General features: G+C 33.4%; 1 protein-coding gene across 4 annotated transcripts; it reads right to left on the bottom strand.

The window, feature by feature from the left end:
- Nucleotides 1–6,037: 6,037 nt before the first annotated feature.
- LOC113702226 (peptidyl-prolyl cis-trans isomerase PASTICCINO1-like) lies at nucleotides 6,038–15,308 on the bottom strand. 4 transcript variants are annotated; one of them, XM_027223322.2, is made up of 21 exons: nucleotides 15,095–15,308; nucleotides 14,868–14,952; nucleotides 14,630–14,699; nucleotides 14,060–14,157; nucleotides 13,277–13,399; nucleotides 12,429–12,461; nucleotides 11,779–11,837; nucleotides 11,573–11,654; nucleotides 11,152–11,310; nucleotides 10,572–10,629; nucleotides 10,012–10,160; nucleotides 9,706–9,803; nucleotides 9,321–9,390; nucleotides 8,146–8,205; nucleotides 7,671–7,727; nucleotides 7,305–7,373; nucleotides 7,095–7,172; nucleotides 6,841–6,942; nucleotides 6,688–6,759; nucleotides 6,355–6,614; nucleotides 6,038–6,263 (listed from the first exon to the last, which is right to left on the bottom strand). In XM_027223322.2, the coding sequence occupies exons 1-21, from the start codon at nucleotides 15,166–15,168 to the stop codon at nucleotides 6,173–6,175; spliced, it is 1,947 nt and encodes a 648-aa protein (XP_027079123.1). In that variant the 5' UTR covers nucleotides 15,169–15,308; the 3' UTR covers nucleotides 6,038–6,172. The 4 variants fall into 4 exon arrangements, with proteins under 4 accessions (XP_027079123.1, XP_027079124.1, XP_071915279.1 ...); XM_027223323.2 differs by having other exon boundaries at nucleotides 14,868–14,969; nucleotides 15,095–15,234; XM_072059178.1 differs by lacking the exon at nucleotides 11,152–11,310.
- Between the last annotated feature and the right edge of the window lie 1,246 nt (nucleotides 15,309–16,554).

The following is a 16,554-nucleotide window of genomic DNA, read 5'->3' as shown; positions in this document are numbered from 1 at the left end:
TACTTACTTGATATTCTTTGTAAGCTCAAAGCTTTCGTGCAACCATGTCATATTTTATTTTGATTACCTCAATGAGGATATTTAATTGAATTATTTGTTCAATGTCTTTTAGCTATTAAAATTTTTATGAAAGAATCATGAACCCAATTTTAAGGAAATGGGTTTTTTTAAATAGCATTGTAAAACAAGTAATCATATACCAATATCATAAATTTTGACTAATGAACCTGAAAACGTATCTTTTTAAGGTCTTTGAGGATGTAAGAATAATTATATTGAAACCACAAATAGATTTTAGCAATTCAATCTCTATAATGTGGGTAACATCAAGCAAATTGAAGCACTCATAAACACGCAAAAAGCTTCAATTTACCATCAAAGTTAGAATTTTACCATTGATTACATTCAAGCAATTCCAGTTTACTTGATTCTAACATATTCCAAGTTACCTGATGAGTTCGTCTTATTACATAAGCACAATTCTGCAAGTAAACATTCTTGTAGAAGAGAAAAAATGTAGCATCTTTTTGAAGAAAATCTTGAGAACCACTATCATAATCACTTAATTTTTGCCGACAAATTATTTTGCAAAACCTTAACTAGAACTCATGCATACAAGAATACCTAAATGAGAAAGTTGATATGCCAAAGGAGTAGGATTTGGTAAAAGGAGGAGCAGAGGTAATTTTGTGTTTTCTTTTCCCTTTTTGGGTAGAGGAAATAATACAAAAGAAAGGAATAGAGGTAATTTCTTTGCTGTTTTAATGGATCCGCACATCGTAAAATAGGTTTTAGGTTATAACTGTTCAAATTGCCTACTTTCTGCCAATAATCTTTTCTTAAACAATTTATATGGAGTAAAAGACAAGTAAGCAACTTTTTTTTTACCCTTTTCAGGTGAGCAATTGGTTCTAGGAGAAAGGAACAGAGGTGATTTCTTGTTTTTTGAAGGAATCAATTGTTGATACATCTAAGGTCAGAACTATACAAATTGCCCATTTCACTTGGGTTGGAATGTTACCTATGGTCTGCAAACTCTAGCACTTCAAAACTCAGGAGAAGTTTTAGGCTAAGAATTGGTGGGAAGAAGACGATTTAGAGGATTATCAATCATTAATAAATATTTTAAGAATCTACAAGGAAGTGATGAAGTTCATTTCCTAGACTCTGGGATTGAACTTGAGAATCCCACAATCAATGACGTTGATGCATTTGACATGGAATTTGGCATACTCTGGTTAGGGAATTTTGTTCCAATTAGAGTGTCACGAGATTTGCTTAGCTTGTAACTCATAGTTGAAGAGAGAGTTCTTGAGAGGTGGTTGAATGAAAGGCATAGATATTTTAGTGCTGGGATGTTAAAAATTTTGCCAATTATGGAACCCCCTTAGTCTATTCTGTCGCACGTTAAATAACTCTTGCAAATCTTTGAAAGTTGTCAACCTCCTTAAGTATTAGACTTTGGCAAAAAATAAAAAAAGGTACGTTGGACCACTGTTAGCAAATTGTGCGATTTATAAACTGTAGTGCAAAATGCTAGAGTTAATTTGCTGATTCCTTATTGCTTTATAAAGAAAGTCACTGATTAAGAACTAAATGAAATCCAATTTGTCGGTGATTAAAGCTTTATCCTTCTACTATTAAAAGATTAAAAATATTTTCTTTTCCTGTCAAAGTTGTTATCACCAACTTCTAAATCTATGTAGATATAGTCAAATTCCCAACTACCTTTTTTAATGCCTCTGCCAAATTATGGTATTAAACTATTAAACAGCTCAAATTCAAGTACAATTTTAAAATGATGAGTAAAGGTTTATTTTTTATAGGCTTTTTTTTTTGGCATTTGTAGAAGCACGACAAATTGAAGGATTTTTCAATTAGATTATTGCTGTTGGTCCTCTCATCAGCTATGTGATAAATCTCTCAGGCTTTTCTCCCTCGGCTTTAGAGTTTTGCGTGAAAATGATCCTTTTGTTTTAGCTAGAGGTGTCAAAATGGGTGACTTGGGCAAGTTTGGGTTGGGTAAAATGGGTGACTTGGGCAAGTTTGGGTTGGGTAAAATGGGTAATGGATATAAGTGAGTCAACTAATTTAGACTCATTTAATTAGATGGGTATAAATGGATAAGTCAAAAAATGAATTGGGTAACCCAATTACCCATTTATAATTCATTTATTTTAATTTTTTGTAAACTCATTTAAATTTATTTTTTCAAACTAAGTTATCAATTTATACCGCTCTTTGTACCCACCATTAATTTTAAATATTTACTTATAATGTTCAATAAGCCTAATTACCAATGTCGCAAAATTACATATTATTTAATAATTGAATAATAAGAATAAAAAAAATTGAACTAAGTACTATAAAAGTTAATATAAAAACTTAATCCAAAAATTTTGAACCCCTAACATTTTTTTCATATATAAATTTAAAATTTCATTTTAGAAAGATAAGAAAAGTAGCTAAAACTTATCATAAATTGGTAATGCTAAAAAGTGAGCAAGTTAACAAATTAAGAGAAAATAAAATAATAAGATAAAACCAACAAATAATAATAATAGTAAAACAAAAGTAGTTAACATCATGACAAAATGAAATATTTGAAAAAAAAAAAAGGTGGGGGAAGAGAAGAGACTTAGGAGAAGAGAATTCTAAATGGGTTAATTGGGTTTGATGGGTATTATTGGATAACTCATTTATATCCATATACAAAAATTTAAGATACCCATACCCATACCCACCTATTTATGGGCGGGTATAGGTAAATTTAGTTAAGTGGGTTGGTTTGCCACCTATACTTTTAGCATGCAAAATTTTATTTCAACAGGTCTATAAATTCTTATTAATCTATTTGCTCAACTTCATTACAGTGATTGTCTAGGGAATTCTTGAAGACAATAACTCTTTGGGTCGATAAGTATGAATAATTAAATATTTTATTGTCAACTACCACATGATATTTCAAATGAACTTTTGACTAATTGTTAATTTTTGTACTTTATAACTATCTGGAAAAAATTATTAAATACTACTAATTCCCGAAGTGTGAAAAATTTAAAAAGGATGCTAAATATTAGTGCTTAGTTTTGAAATTTATCAAACTAATATTGAGGTACAAACTAGAATATGACAAATTAAAAGGAAATATTTTAAATCCTAAAATAAAAAAGAGTAGAATAAGAACACAAAATAAGTCTAAACTTTAACCATTACATACTAAAAGTTTAGTAGGTTTTATAATATTTTTATTCTAGATTTTTGTTTGCATTAATGTTGCTAGCTATTGTGTTATATTTTAGAATAATCTTTCATGTCCATAAGTTTTCGGCTATCATAGTAGACTAGCATGTATCTTGCATATGAAAACTTGCAGCATCATTTTAAGTATGATTCTAACTTTTTACAAAATAACCGAATTATACTAGACATCTGTAAAAAATTAAAGGGTAAAATCCACAAATCCCCTTTGTGGTACCACCAAAATTTAGGAAGTCTCATTCAAAAATTTCCATAAAACCCCCTTCTGATTCAGTGTAATGGTGATTTTTGACCAACTACGTCATAGGTAGCAGGACATATATATTTTATTTATTTATTCTTTATAATTTTTTCCTTTTTATTTACTTCCAAAAACTAGTTTTTTCTTTTCTTTTCTTTTCTTTATTTCCTTTTCCTTTTCTTCTTCTTCTGCCCCATCACTCCAACCATCACGCCGCCATCTTTGCTAATGCCATAAACTCTACTCTTCACCACTCTCACTACCACTATTTCAAACTCCCGCCACCCTCCCTTCCCCTCTCTCCTGCTCCTCTTGCCTTCCCTAACTAGTACCTCCTCTCCTAACTTCTCTCTTCATCCTTTGCCCTTTTTCTCTGTTCTCACCTCCTTTGCCTGCTACTCCCCCTTTTATCAAGATTAGCTCAGAAAAGGGGGAAGGGGAAGCAACAAGTAAAGGAAGGGAGGGCAGATTAGGAAAAAAGGGGAGAAGGAGGAAAGGTGGGTGGTAGGGGTGAAAAGAATGAGTGTGATAGGAGTGGTAGAGGTGGTGGTTGAGCAAGCAAAATCCATGGGTCTAGTTTTTATATTCCTATCAAAATTTTATTCAAATTGGGACTTGAACTTGGTAATGATAGAAGCACCCTAGACTTTTATGCAATTGGGATTCTTTATGCTATTTGAGAAATTTTAATTTTGAAATCATATTTGTATGTGGTGTTAGTGGTATTGATTAGTGGTGGAGATGGTAGTGTTAGTGGTGGTGATTACTGATTAGTGGCTGAGAGAAGGCAACTAGAGCTGTTGATTAGTGATGAAGATAGTGATAGAGATGATGGCAATGAATCGCTGAGATGGTGACTTTGTCTAAGAAATGTTATTTCAAATAAAAAGGGTAGAACAATCATAAGAATGAATTAAACTATGCACCACTTGAATTTTGGATACCACGGGAGCTTTTTTGGATTTTATCTAAAATTAAACTATGAATCACTTCCCACAAATTCTTTTAAGCTATAGACTTTCAAAGTGACAAGCTATTGAATCTAAAAGTTTGTAGCATGATATTTCCATTTGGAGTTTGGAGTTCAAAATCAACGCTGTCAATTTAGTCACAATATTTTTTTTCTCAATTTTCCTTTTAAGTTTCCTTTATCAATTCACATATCAAAGAAGATAGTTCACATTATTATTTGGTAAGCTTATTTCGGATAAGAACAGCCCATGTAACTCTAATTCATTAAAGATGACTAAAAATATGAAATATATTGTATACCAGAAATTCTAAAGTAATAATAAAGACAAAAGACATGTACATCTTCTTAAGATATGGAATCAAAGACTAAATTGCATCAAGAATTACCAAATTATAACTAAAGTCAGATGTAATACAGAGGGGGAAAAAGTTTATGAAGAGGAGCAACACCCAAAATTTCTAAATGCATGATTTCTTTTATATTGATTACTAAGCACTAAAGTAATTTTTAGCAATGCATTATCATGTATAAAGTTGATCATGAATAAAAAGTAGATTACCTAAAATATAACACAAATAAGTTTTTTATAATATATGTTTGTCATTTTAACGCAAATAAGTTTTTCCTAACAATAAAATAAAAGGAAGAAATCCACATCTCTACATGTCATATTAGTTATTTAATTTTCCTTCTTTATGCATTATTTTAGACTTTGCTTTTATTCTAAATGCTCACACAAATTCATCAAAAAAGTATATCACATAAATCATACTCCTCTTCAAAAGTTGTTTAATGTAGGCTCATACATTAGAAAGTCATTTTACATAATAAACTCCAAAGTGATTAATGTAATGCTATGATTTAAAAGCAATATGGATGAGAAGATTAATGGTATCTAGGAAAAAGTCAAAAATAAAAATGAAGATCAAAGGTTGAAGCAAGAGTTCCACTTCTTAAAACTGATTTAAATTTTTTTACATTTGATTGATTTAAATCAAATACATTTCATGGTACAATCTGTTCTTTCAATATACATATATACTTTAAAAATAACTAATTCAAAATATCATTATAATACACATATTTCAAAAATAACTAATTCAAATTTTTGTTTCTTCATCCTGAAAATTAAACTACTAATGATTTTACCCACGTACAATGCAGGTGCAGGGTACAACTTACAATAAAAGAAGATCTTTAGTTTAGATTCAAGCTACAACTTATTTAATTTATTATTATCATCACCACCATCATCGTCAACTTGTCAGTCATTATTATTATTGTGAAGGGGCCAAAAAGAAACGCTTTGAGTTCCCGTTCACATATTTCTGTACCTTTCCAATTTTTCTCGCCCAAAAAATCGTAAATGGGACTATAAACTGTTAAATGCAGACCGATACTAAGGTGACAGTCAGGAATTGGATTATGAACTGTTAAATGCGAATTGATACTTAGGTGACTGTCAGGATATGGATTTGGATCCGAAATTCAAGTTTACTCGACAAAATAATGCAATGGCCTATAATGAGAGTCCAATTTCATCTCATGAGTAAACAAAAGCCTTTGCGAAAGCTACTAATATTAGTGAAGGAACACAAATTACAAGTTTAGAGTTATCCACGGAATAAGCTAGCTAATGTCCGTCAATCTCTCTCTCTCTCTCTCACAAAGCAGTTTGTTTACCTTTCTTCATCATATTAAACAATTAATGACACTAAGGACAATGAATAATTTATAACAGTTGATTGACATGACCCAATCCCAGAAGACCTCGATAGATCAGGCGTCCTGTTAAGCATAAATGGGTAAAAATTCAATGGAAATCTGGAACCATAGAAACGAAGATCTCTCACCCAAGATATTTAGATTCACAACTCACAATATTGTACACCTGTTGAGCCCCACAGCAGTGAAAAGTCTTTTGACTTTAGGCAACAATCCCAACATAAAACTCAGACGAGTTGGAGCAGCAACCTGCTCAATATCCTGCTCGTTATTATTAACTAAATCATGATGATGTTCATCATTGTTGTTCTCAGTAGCAATTTCTTCTCTCTCTCCTACTCCAGCTTCTGAAATTTCTCCAGGATTCTTATCAAAGAGTCCCTTAAACTGGTAGCTAGCCCGCCTATGCACTTCCTGCTTTGCATCCAAGTATGCAATTAAAATTTTAAGAAAGCAATGTTAACACACAATTTGTAAATCAACCAACCTGTTCTTCCTTTTTAAGTTTGAGAAGAGCTGCTTTTGCAGTAGGCTCAGATGACTTGTCAATACTCATCATCTGCATAGCAATCCAAAATGCAACTTGAGGAGGTATATAGCTATGGTACCCAACTATTATTAACATAGAAGACACAATTACCTTGTTAAGATCATTTCTTGCCTCCTCAAAATCTCCAGCTGTCATGTAGGCCATTCCACGTCGATAGAGAGCTTTCACATGAATAGGATTTGCATCCAATACCTGCATTACAAATCAGTTGTCAGAGCAAAGTTTGACTTGGAATGAAATCACCCAGAGTGATCAAACTTAAACTAAGAGGTTTCAGTAGAACACTAACACGCATCTTTTTCATACATCTGGGAAACTTTTAATTTCGGAGGCAAGTTATTTACCTTGTTGCATTCCTCAATAGACTTCCTGCAATCTCCCATTTTCAAGAAGCATGCAGCCACATTTAGATGCAACAGATTCTGGAACAACTCAACCAGAGAACGCCATTAGAGACCGACTATTCTAGATAATGTGAAAGCTACGCGTTGAAAATGTCATCAATCCAGAGAGACATGTCTATTAAAGTAGCAAGCAGATATAAGCACTCTTACTCTTGTATCTGAAAATTCTTTTCCCTCGTCATCATCTTGAGGATTAACATGCTTAAATTCTCGCAGTACCTGCCAAAAAGAACCCAACACCACTGTTCTAGATCTTCATTCAGTTCAACATAACTTCTTAGCAACTACTTTAAGGAAAAAAAGGGTCACCACGTGCTATTTATCCTGATTTTATCAGCAAGAACTGCAACTACGTAAGGTGGGACAGAAGAACAAAACTAGTTGCATAAAACCAACAAAAGTAGTATCTGATTTCCAAATAAACAAGACACATAATGCAAGCTTATATTTGAACAATGAATGCTCTATAAGTTGATAAAACATAAAGTTATCAAGACTGAATGAGTTACCACATGCCTTCTCATACTTTGCCTTGGCAAGTTGATATTTTCCTTCTTTGAAAAGCCTGTTACCCTGAAAAGGGTATACAGAATAAATGAGCTTCATTTGGACAATACATATTGTTATGCATGCAAGAAGTCTCAAAAGCCTGCCCTAATAGATAGAAATTCACTCTAAGTGAAGTCATGTTTAAATGAGGCCCTTCAATAGACCATGTGGAAATAATAATTCGACTGTGGACACTGAAATGACCGTCAAAGTCACTTAGAATAGTGCATGGCATCTATTAACTAATAACCACAATGACAGATGAGGACAACTGATAATTCTCATACAATGCTAATCACAAGAAATGATGATAATAATGGATAGCAGCAGTGGTAAAACAAATAATATACATTGACAAGGAAAAAGACAATATGAACAAATAGTACTGAAAAGGCTGAAAATAATATTCCTCAGAACCTGTCCAACTAGATTAAAATCATACCGTGCCTTTGATCTTCTCAACATCTTCCATTATCTGCCTGAAGTTGAAACCAGTCCAGTCCTGCAACCAAAAATCTTGTCAAATAAGACTTAATCATTTAATGCAACAGGAGGATGCACAATGAGAAACATGAAAATATTAAAGTCAAATGAGACTGTCAGCCTGTTCGATGCATACACCAAAACTTAACTGGTTGGTATCATCATTGAACCAAATATGATAAAATTTTTATGTTACTAATTCTAGAAACATAATAGAGGGAACTAAAGAGGCATTGATCTATGGGTCCTCCACTGCCCGTTTCCTTAACTTTCTTATGCCCAACAGAAAGATAAAACTCTAAAAAGGAGTTCTCTATCAACAAGTTTATAATCAGAAAGTCAGCCCATTTGGACCATAAAAAACTGTCTATTCATTCTCCACTAACCTATCTGCTACTTAAGGTTTCACAATGCCACCCAAACTTAAATGAAGAAAGCATAGAACCCTGACTCTTTTTGCTGGTCATGTCCTCAGTAGGGCTGTAAACGAACCAAGCCCTTAACGAACAGTTCAGGCTTGATTCGTTTAGGGTTTGATTTGAGTTCGATTTTCAACGAACTCGAGCTCGAATTCAAATAGGAATTAGGATTCATTTATAGTATCAAATCGAGCTCGAACTCGTAGATATTCAGCTTGTTAAGGCTTGATTTGATTCAAATAATTTTTAATATTTTTATATAAAATAATTTAATAATATTTTTATAAAATTATATATTTATTATTTTATCATATAGATATTATATATGTATTCGTGATAATATAAAAATTGAAGAACTGAATAAATTTTCGAGCTCTCGAATTGAGCTCAAATCCATTGAATGTTAAATCAAATAGAACTTGAGCTTAGATTTTGAGCTCATATAGGATTAGAGTTCAAATTCGAGCTAAAGTTCAATTTAATCAATTCGTTTATAGCCCTAGTCCCCAGTGTAGCAGTTACCATACTCTCCAATTTGCTTTTATGGTCTACAATTCTGTTAATTTACAATGAATGACCAATCATTCTTTTCAATCTAATCCTCAGAAACTAGATGCTCCTTAGAAATGTCATAAATCCATGATACAACATACATCTATAGTAATAAGATTCTTCTTTAAGTTTTCACAAAAGAATACATGTATCACTTAGTTACCTTTGGCATCTCAAATTCAAGAAGCTCAATCTCCCATTGGATATGTGCACCTTCAGGAACATTAGCTGGCCTAATGATAATGTTAGAAGAAATGTCAAAAGGATGCTGTGCAATAATGCATGAAGTTTCAGAAAGAAAGACATAAAGCTAAAATATTAAGGACTACCCATGCATTTTCAGATTATACATAGCAGGCCCAACCCAATGCTTGAGGTTCCTGCCAATGAGGTCTGGGAGTGCCTAGGTTTTTATGGCCTTAGCCCCACACAGGCAACTTCTCTATTTACCATGAAGTCTGAGGTTACCCATTGAGTAATTTTACTTTTGTGTAAAGACTACTATCATTCTCATGCAAAACATTTTTTCTAAGCAAATTTGTTATAACCTTTGAAACTTGTCATAGGCATATTCATGAGGACATGTGACAAGAGCTAACTCTCCAGGCAACATCAGACGAACACACATTTCAAACCCTTCAGGTACCTACACACATTGCAGAAGATGAAATTTGCAATCAGACTTAAACATAAGATCAATAACTCAGTGCGGTGTCCTCCCTTGCATCTATGCAAGGCATGGAACTAGATACCTAAACCGATTTGAGGATAGTAGAGGGGAGAGGGGTGGGGGAAGGACAGACTAGAAAAAGAGACATTTGAAATGTGTGCTTGTGTATAGTAACTTGACTTACAAGCCCTTCCCCAGAGCTGAACTCCAGAGGCTGCCCATGATTATCAACTTTTGTATCATAGAAAACTGTCTTTGCCCCATTAAGAAGAATGCCTTTGTAATGGACACGTAATAAGCTATCATGAAGAGGGCAATCCATGGGGAATTCACCTAACCATGAAGAGTTAAGAAAAGCATAAGACGTTATTATTTAGTCAAAATCAGATAAAACCTTGAAACTCCTGTAAAGATATGACAAAGTCATCGAGATACCCTTTTAACCATTCATTTGTAGCTTATATGCATATTTACACACATAGAGACTTGATAGTTGGAGGGAGGCACACAAAAAAAAAGGAAATATAACAGGATAAGCAGTCAGAAATTCAGCGCTATATTTCACAGGAAATATGAGCGTAAACATTCAGGCCCAAAATGAAACTATGGATGTCTTTGAATTGTCTAAAAGTTCATCAGATCTCGGATTTGACAAATAACAATATGTCATAAGAGGTTCTAAGTTCAAAATATGCAAAAACATATAATGCCGATCTCCAAAATGTAGAAAAAGGAAAAGCAAACCTCTTCCATCACGAATGCGACGCTTGATAAGGCGTCCATCTCCAAGCACATCACGGACCTACAAATGCCACAACCAGAAGTTAGAACATCCTCTGTCATTTCGCTACCATAATAGATTGCAATACCGCATTAACAAGGCATGCTTTCCCATGATTCATGGACATAATGAAATGTGATTATTCGGAATGCCATTTAGTAGAATTAATTTTTGAAGATCCAAGAAGTCCCTAGTCATTCCCCATAGACAAGAAGGATGACATTCATGATTCAATGAAAAAAGAGCAAAATTTAACCATTTCAAACTCCAACTATCAGAAATTTATATACTAACATTCAATCAAACACATCAAAGTACTACTGCTGGAGCGTCATGGAACAACTCCAAGAAAAACAGAGGGGAAAGAGAAGGGATTAAGGCTCCTATAAAATTTAAATTTGAAGACATCATCTCAGCCACAGTCAAGTACACAAATATGATTATCGACACATATACATGTTAAAAAACAAACATGCGCGGCATGCTCTGGGCAAACTAATGAATATATTAAACGACTACAGGTTTGTGAAACTCAATTTCTACCTGAACAAAGTGGACAAGTTCCACCTCAAAATAAATTTCTTCCACTCCTCCTAAAGCAGAAATCAGAGGAGTTTCCGTTATATGTTGACCAGTAACATAAATTACTGCCTTCTCACCACGTGACATTGTTCCTATTCCCATTTCAAGCCCTTTAGGTATCTATGTCAAAATACACAAGAATATAAGAATAAGTTTGAGTGAGTTGTCATGACACAGGCAAATAGGAACAGAAATTTTAGGAAGAAAATAAAGAAAAGAAATGAGTAACTAGGATAGTAATTTCACAAATGTGGAGAACTCAGTAAAATGCTTATTTTGTAAAGAGATGACATAGGAATAGATACACAGGAAGAACAAGAATCAAGATAATTAAGCATGAACCATAAAGAAAAGAAATGGAACAAAATGGTATAAAACTCACCTCAGATTTTCCCAAAGTAAAATGCACTGGTTGCTTAGCACGTGACAAGACCATTTTTCCTTCCCCTGACCTTGCTGAAATCCTAGAAACAAAGATAATATTCCAGTTTCGCCAATGTCAATTATCAAATATCGACTACAACATGATCATGGTAAAGACGAATATGACACACATAGCAATCAAGAAAGGCAACAATCAATTCCTACCAAGCTTTTACTTCATATGGCTCCCTTGGTGTTTCCCAGCCCTGTCCTTCATCTATAACCTGGTCAGGAAAAAGAAGATAAAAACCACTAAACTTGTGAAATGCACTAACAAAAATCAACTTTGGTTTCATTTGCTTTGTACTTCTTTCCATAAGCTTTTCCAACTACTTCGACCCCAATCGCCTGAAGTTTGTTAACACAACCAATATTAATAACCTACTTTGGTTAGCATCTAAACTAATTTCCTCCGACATTCACCACTCCTGCAAGATTTTGTTTTGCTTAACATAAATAGAGCAAGTTCTTGTCAACTACTTGATTCCAAATAGAGCAAGTTCTTAAGCATTTAGTAAAAGAAAAATCCTTGAGAGCTGTTATATTCACTTAGCTTGCAAAGCAGGTGAACAAAAGTATTTCTTTATTTCTTTTTCGAGTACTTGATTAGCAAAACTCCATCACACTCTTTCAACTAATCCTTTCCAAAATGTGGTGAGTACACTGAACCCGACAGGCTATCTCTCTTGCAGTATTATTTACATTTCCTATTGCCATGCCTTTAGTAGATTATTTGTTGACTAACGATGCAAACTGCACCTAAAATGGAAACATTGAAGAATTTACAAAATTTTGAAGCTGATTGCCAATTTCACCTTCTTCAACACTCCCAAATCTTCGCTGATTACCTGAAAATTCAAAAGATTGGAGCACATCTTAGCAGAATTAGATGGGATCTGAGGGCCAGACATCACATACTTATATCCTGAAGAAGACATGTAGGAAAATAACAAAGTGTAAGATATTAGACAGCAAAAGGAGAGACGAGAAGACACAAATGCCCAAACACACTAACAAAAATATAGTTGGATTCCATAGAGAAACTTTTAACTATAAAATCGCATTGGTAAAATAGTTGACCAAGTGCTTTTTACTTTATAATCCATTCTCTAGGCTTCATTATCATCCTCAATATACTATAAGAAATGCTAAAACATCTATATAAATCATCCGAAAGGACTCAAAACCAACAGTGCAGTCAAACTTATAGAATAACCAACAATATCCAATAGAATAACAGATTGCACGAGGATTAAACACCAATATCCAGACTTGGTTTGAGTATTACTTGAGAAATATTATATAAAAACAAGCACACACATACTGGAAGACAATACAGAAACCGACTTGTCATGGGAAAACGAACCATTGAGGTATTGTTTCATTTGTCTTGAATTTGGCGGCTCAAATGAACAACTTATTCTACAAGAGTTTTCTAGACCAAGTACAGGCATATATTAATGAAGCCATCAGCAAATTACCATGGTTAAGGACATTGTACAGAAAGATATTCTCACACTTAATACCAGTAATTGACGAGAGGACTATGAGAGCAATTCAATACAACAATTCTTTGCTGAAACATCAAGAAATCAGAGTGACATGCATAAGTTTTGTACATTTAAAAGTGATACAACATAGCAACTCATGGACATATGCTTGCCTTGACTTTTGAGAAATCTATCAGCTCTATCTCAAAATGAAGTTCAGAATCCTTTGGGAATCTATCATCCACTGAGACAGGGCAATCCTCCTCCCCGTAATGCATTTCAGGTTTCATCTTAAACTGCAAGCCAATATCACAAATCCAACTAAAAAGATTAGCCAAACGATGTTTCAAAAGTAGTGGACACTTTTAGGCCCTAGCCAACAACTGGAATATTCTCGTCCCTTGGGCACTTTACAATGCAGATGTCATGAGTCAGATTTCTGTTTTTGCTAAGCCAAGTCATTGAATTAAATTTAAATATTCCCAATGTCCTGAAAATTTAAAAAATGATTACAAAAGAAGATGGAGTAGCAGGCAACTGCATAAGAATCCAAATTTCCTGAACACACCTGCATTTTACACTTTTAAAAAAGGTTTGACATGCAAATATGTTTCAATATTGCAACTCAGTCATTTAACATTTTTTTCCTATATGACATCTGTAGTGCTCCATCCCACACAAGCTTCCAAGTCTTCAACTAAAGAATGAAACAAAATAAATAAGCAGAATTTTAAATATTGCTTTGTGGTCATAGCCCAGATATACGAGTTTTTACATCATCACAGTCTATTATGGTTGAACTCATTAATAATGGTACAATGTGTGCAACAATAGATTAAAAAATCTTTAACAAATGAAAACATACAGCCCAACCCAAAAAAATGAAACATCTTTTTGGGCCTACAACAGTAATACCATTCGATCCCAATTTTACAAAAGAAGGTTGAGATAAAGACCATTGCAACTTCACCCGTCAGCATGGTAGGGATTCCTTCCAACAGTCCTAATATCATCTTGCTTTTCCCCAAAACATGCCTAATTGGAGCACCATTGCCTGTCAAAAGAGGACAAAAAGCCTTTCATAATCAATAGGAATGTAGAAAGTAGTTTTATTACCAAGGGAAACACTATATCTTAACAACATCCAGGTATAACTGCACCATTAAGTTAACAAAAACAGAAAGATATCCCAGAAGCCCAGTATAACGTTGCTCTCCCATTCCAGATGTAGCAAAATAATCCGCATGGATATTCAGACAGCAAAGGAGCAGCAGAACTGTTATGACAAGTTCACATAGCAAGAAACTAGAGTAAACCCAGAGAACAGTCTAGCTTCTGAAAAACACATGCACTGAAGAGGTTTCAGGTGACCCATCAGTTGCAATACTAGTTCTAGTAAAAATCAGAGTTCTAAAACCCTCTATTCTTAATTTCTCCTAAAACCTTCCCTTTTGCTTTCCAGACTTCTATCTTGTATCATAATTTTACCACCACAGTAAGATGACAGAATTGATGCTGGAACTCACCTCCAAATTCTCTTCTTGTTGACTGGATAACAACACCATCCAAGGTGCGAATTGTGCAATGATAAATGACCTGCATATTGGTGCACAATTTATTAAGCATCATTTGGCACCATCATAGGGGGGACATGGTTTTGTCATGGAAGTAGTGTAGGAACACTTAATAGGTTGTTGGCACTCGCAAGTTACAGCCAGACGACGTCCAACTAACAAAACTATTCAAGACAAAAAATCCACCAACCTGATCACCGTCAGTAGGGGTCACTTCTCCGCCCCCTGGCCTTATCACAGCTTTCATCAAACTTCCCGGCACAATCTTCTTCTTCCTATGCATAAGGAATTACTAAATCAACACACAAGCAATAACAAATTACACAGCAATAAGCAAAGGTAATAGATAAATAAATAAATAAATATAAACAAACAGACCATTAGAGAAAGAAAAGACGAAACGGAAGAATATTTGACCTTTTATCTTCATCAGAAGTAGGTTTTTTCTTTTGGGTTTTATAATCTGGCAGCCTGTCTTCATCCGTAGCCATGGTCGCCCGATTCAACTCTTTCTCGAAGTTGTAATCTTTGATTTCAGAACTTGAAGAACTTGAACTTGGAATTAGTTAAAAAGCCGAGCAACGAAAAGCCCTATGCGAAGATATAAGACTATAAATTAATCACAGTTAAATTGGAGGGGTGCCAGGCATGTTCATCATACAGAGTTATAGACGGTAATTAAATATTCAGTATACTATTCTCATTAGTTAGAGATAATATCAGAAACGTCTCTTGAGGTTTCTCCTAATATCACTTGACACCCTAAGCTTTTAAGAATATCACTTACCTCTCTTTACAATTGTAAAAAAACTATAGTAACCCTCACTTGATACATAATTTGCATACCGAATAAATGGAGCTCAAAAAATTTTAAAAAGAAGAAACAAAAGTCACTTTCTTCTCTTTCTCCTTTGTTGAACATTCTCTACTCTTTTTTTTGGATGACTATGCGATTTTTTAATTTATAAATTATAGTAAATTGAATTTTGTTTATTTTTTTACTTTTTGTGATTGTGATAGAGTGGGGTATGATTTGTAGAACCCAGAAAATTTCACAAAAATTATATAGGAGATAAATTTCATAAAACCAATTTAGATGGGGAGGCAATTTACACACATCTATATCTATATATATGACAGAGGGGGTTTTGGATAAAGAGCTTCCAAAATTGTCAAAAGTCTGAATGCTATTTTAATAGAATTTTACATTTTTATAGTTAAAAAATGTTTATCTCTTAACTAATCCTATAACAGCTCCTACAAATCTTATAATCATCATCACGTTTTTCCCACATTTCTACCCAGTTTTCCCCGCTAATCCATAAAATTAAAACGTCTAAATTTTAACTAACAGGTAATAATCACCCATGTAAAATGATATCTGCAAATTCCAATTCACGTCTCACATTTACTATTGACACTTACCACATCACTGATAGTAATGACTAACTGTTAATTTAAGAAATTCGCAACTATTAAAGTCACATATCGAAAATTTAGGAGCCTTTATAAATTACAATTTTCACAATTCAACGTATCTTATTGTTATAATATATTTTAGTCTTATAATCATTCACAAAACTGATGATCACTAATCCAATTTACCCATTTCATTTGTCATTATATAAATTAAATACAGTGAAAAAAATTATGTATCATACTTTCACCATGGATAAATCTCACTTACAAACATTTCAATCAGTGATGAAATCAAGATTTTTTTCTAGAGGGGCTAAACTTTTTCCTAACATAATTATTTTTATGTGTTATGTTTAAAATAATTTTCATCTATTTAAATATATGACATCTAAAAATATCAAATGTGGGGGGCTAACTTTGTTTTACACAAATCTTTACACAACATGAATTAAAATTTT

This window comes from Coffea arabica, chromosome 7e (genome assembly GCF_036785885.1).
Source record: "Coffea arabica cultivar ET-39 chromosome 7e, Coffea Arabica ET-39 HiFi, whole genome shotgun sequence".
NCBI classification, from domain to species: Eukaryota; Viridiplantae; Streptophyta; class Magnoliopsida; order Gentianales; family Rubiaceae; genus Coffea; species Coffea arabica.
The sequence above is the reverse complement of the archived record's forward strand: the minus strand, read 5'-3'. Positions and strand labels throughout refer to the sequence as shown.

Coding starts and splice junctions, on each gene's coding strand:
- LOC113702226 (XM_027223322.2), bottom strand. CDS start 15,168: ATGGCTACGGATGAAGACAGGCTGCCAGATTATAAAACCCAAAAGAAA. Junction 14,700..14,867: donor CCCCTACTGACGGTGATCAG/GTTGGTGGATTT, acceptor ACCAATATGCAG/GTCATTTATCATTGCACAAT. Junction 6,264..6,354: donor CTCAACAGGTGTACAATATT/GTGAGTTGTGAA, acceptor TATGCTTAACAG/GACGCCTGATCTATCGAGGT.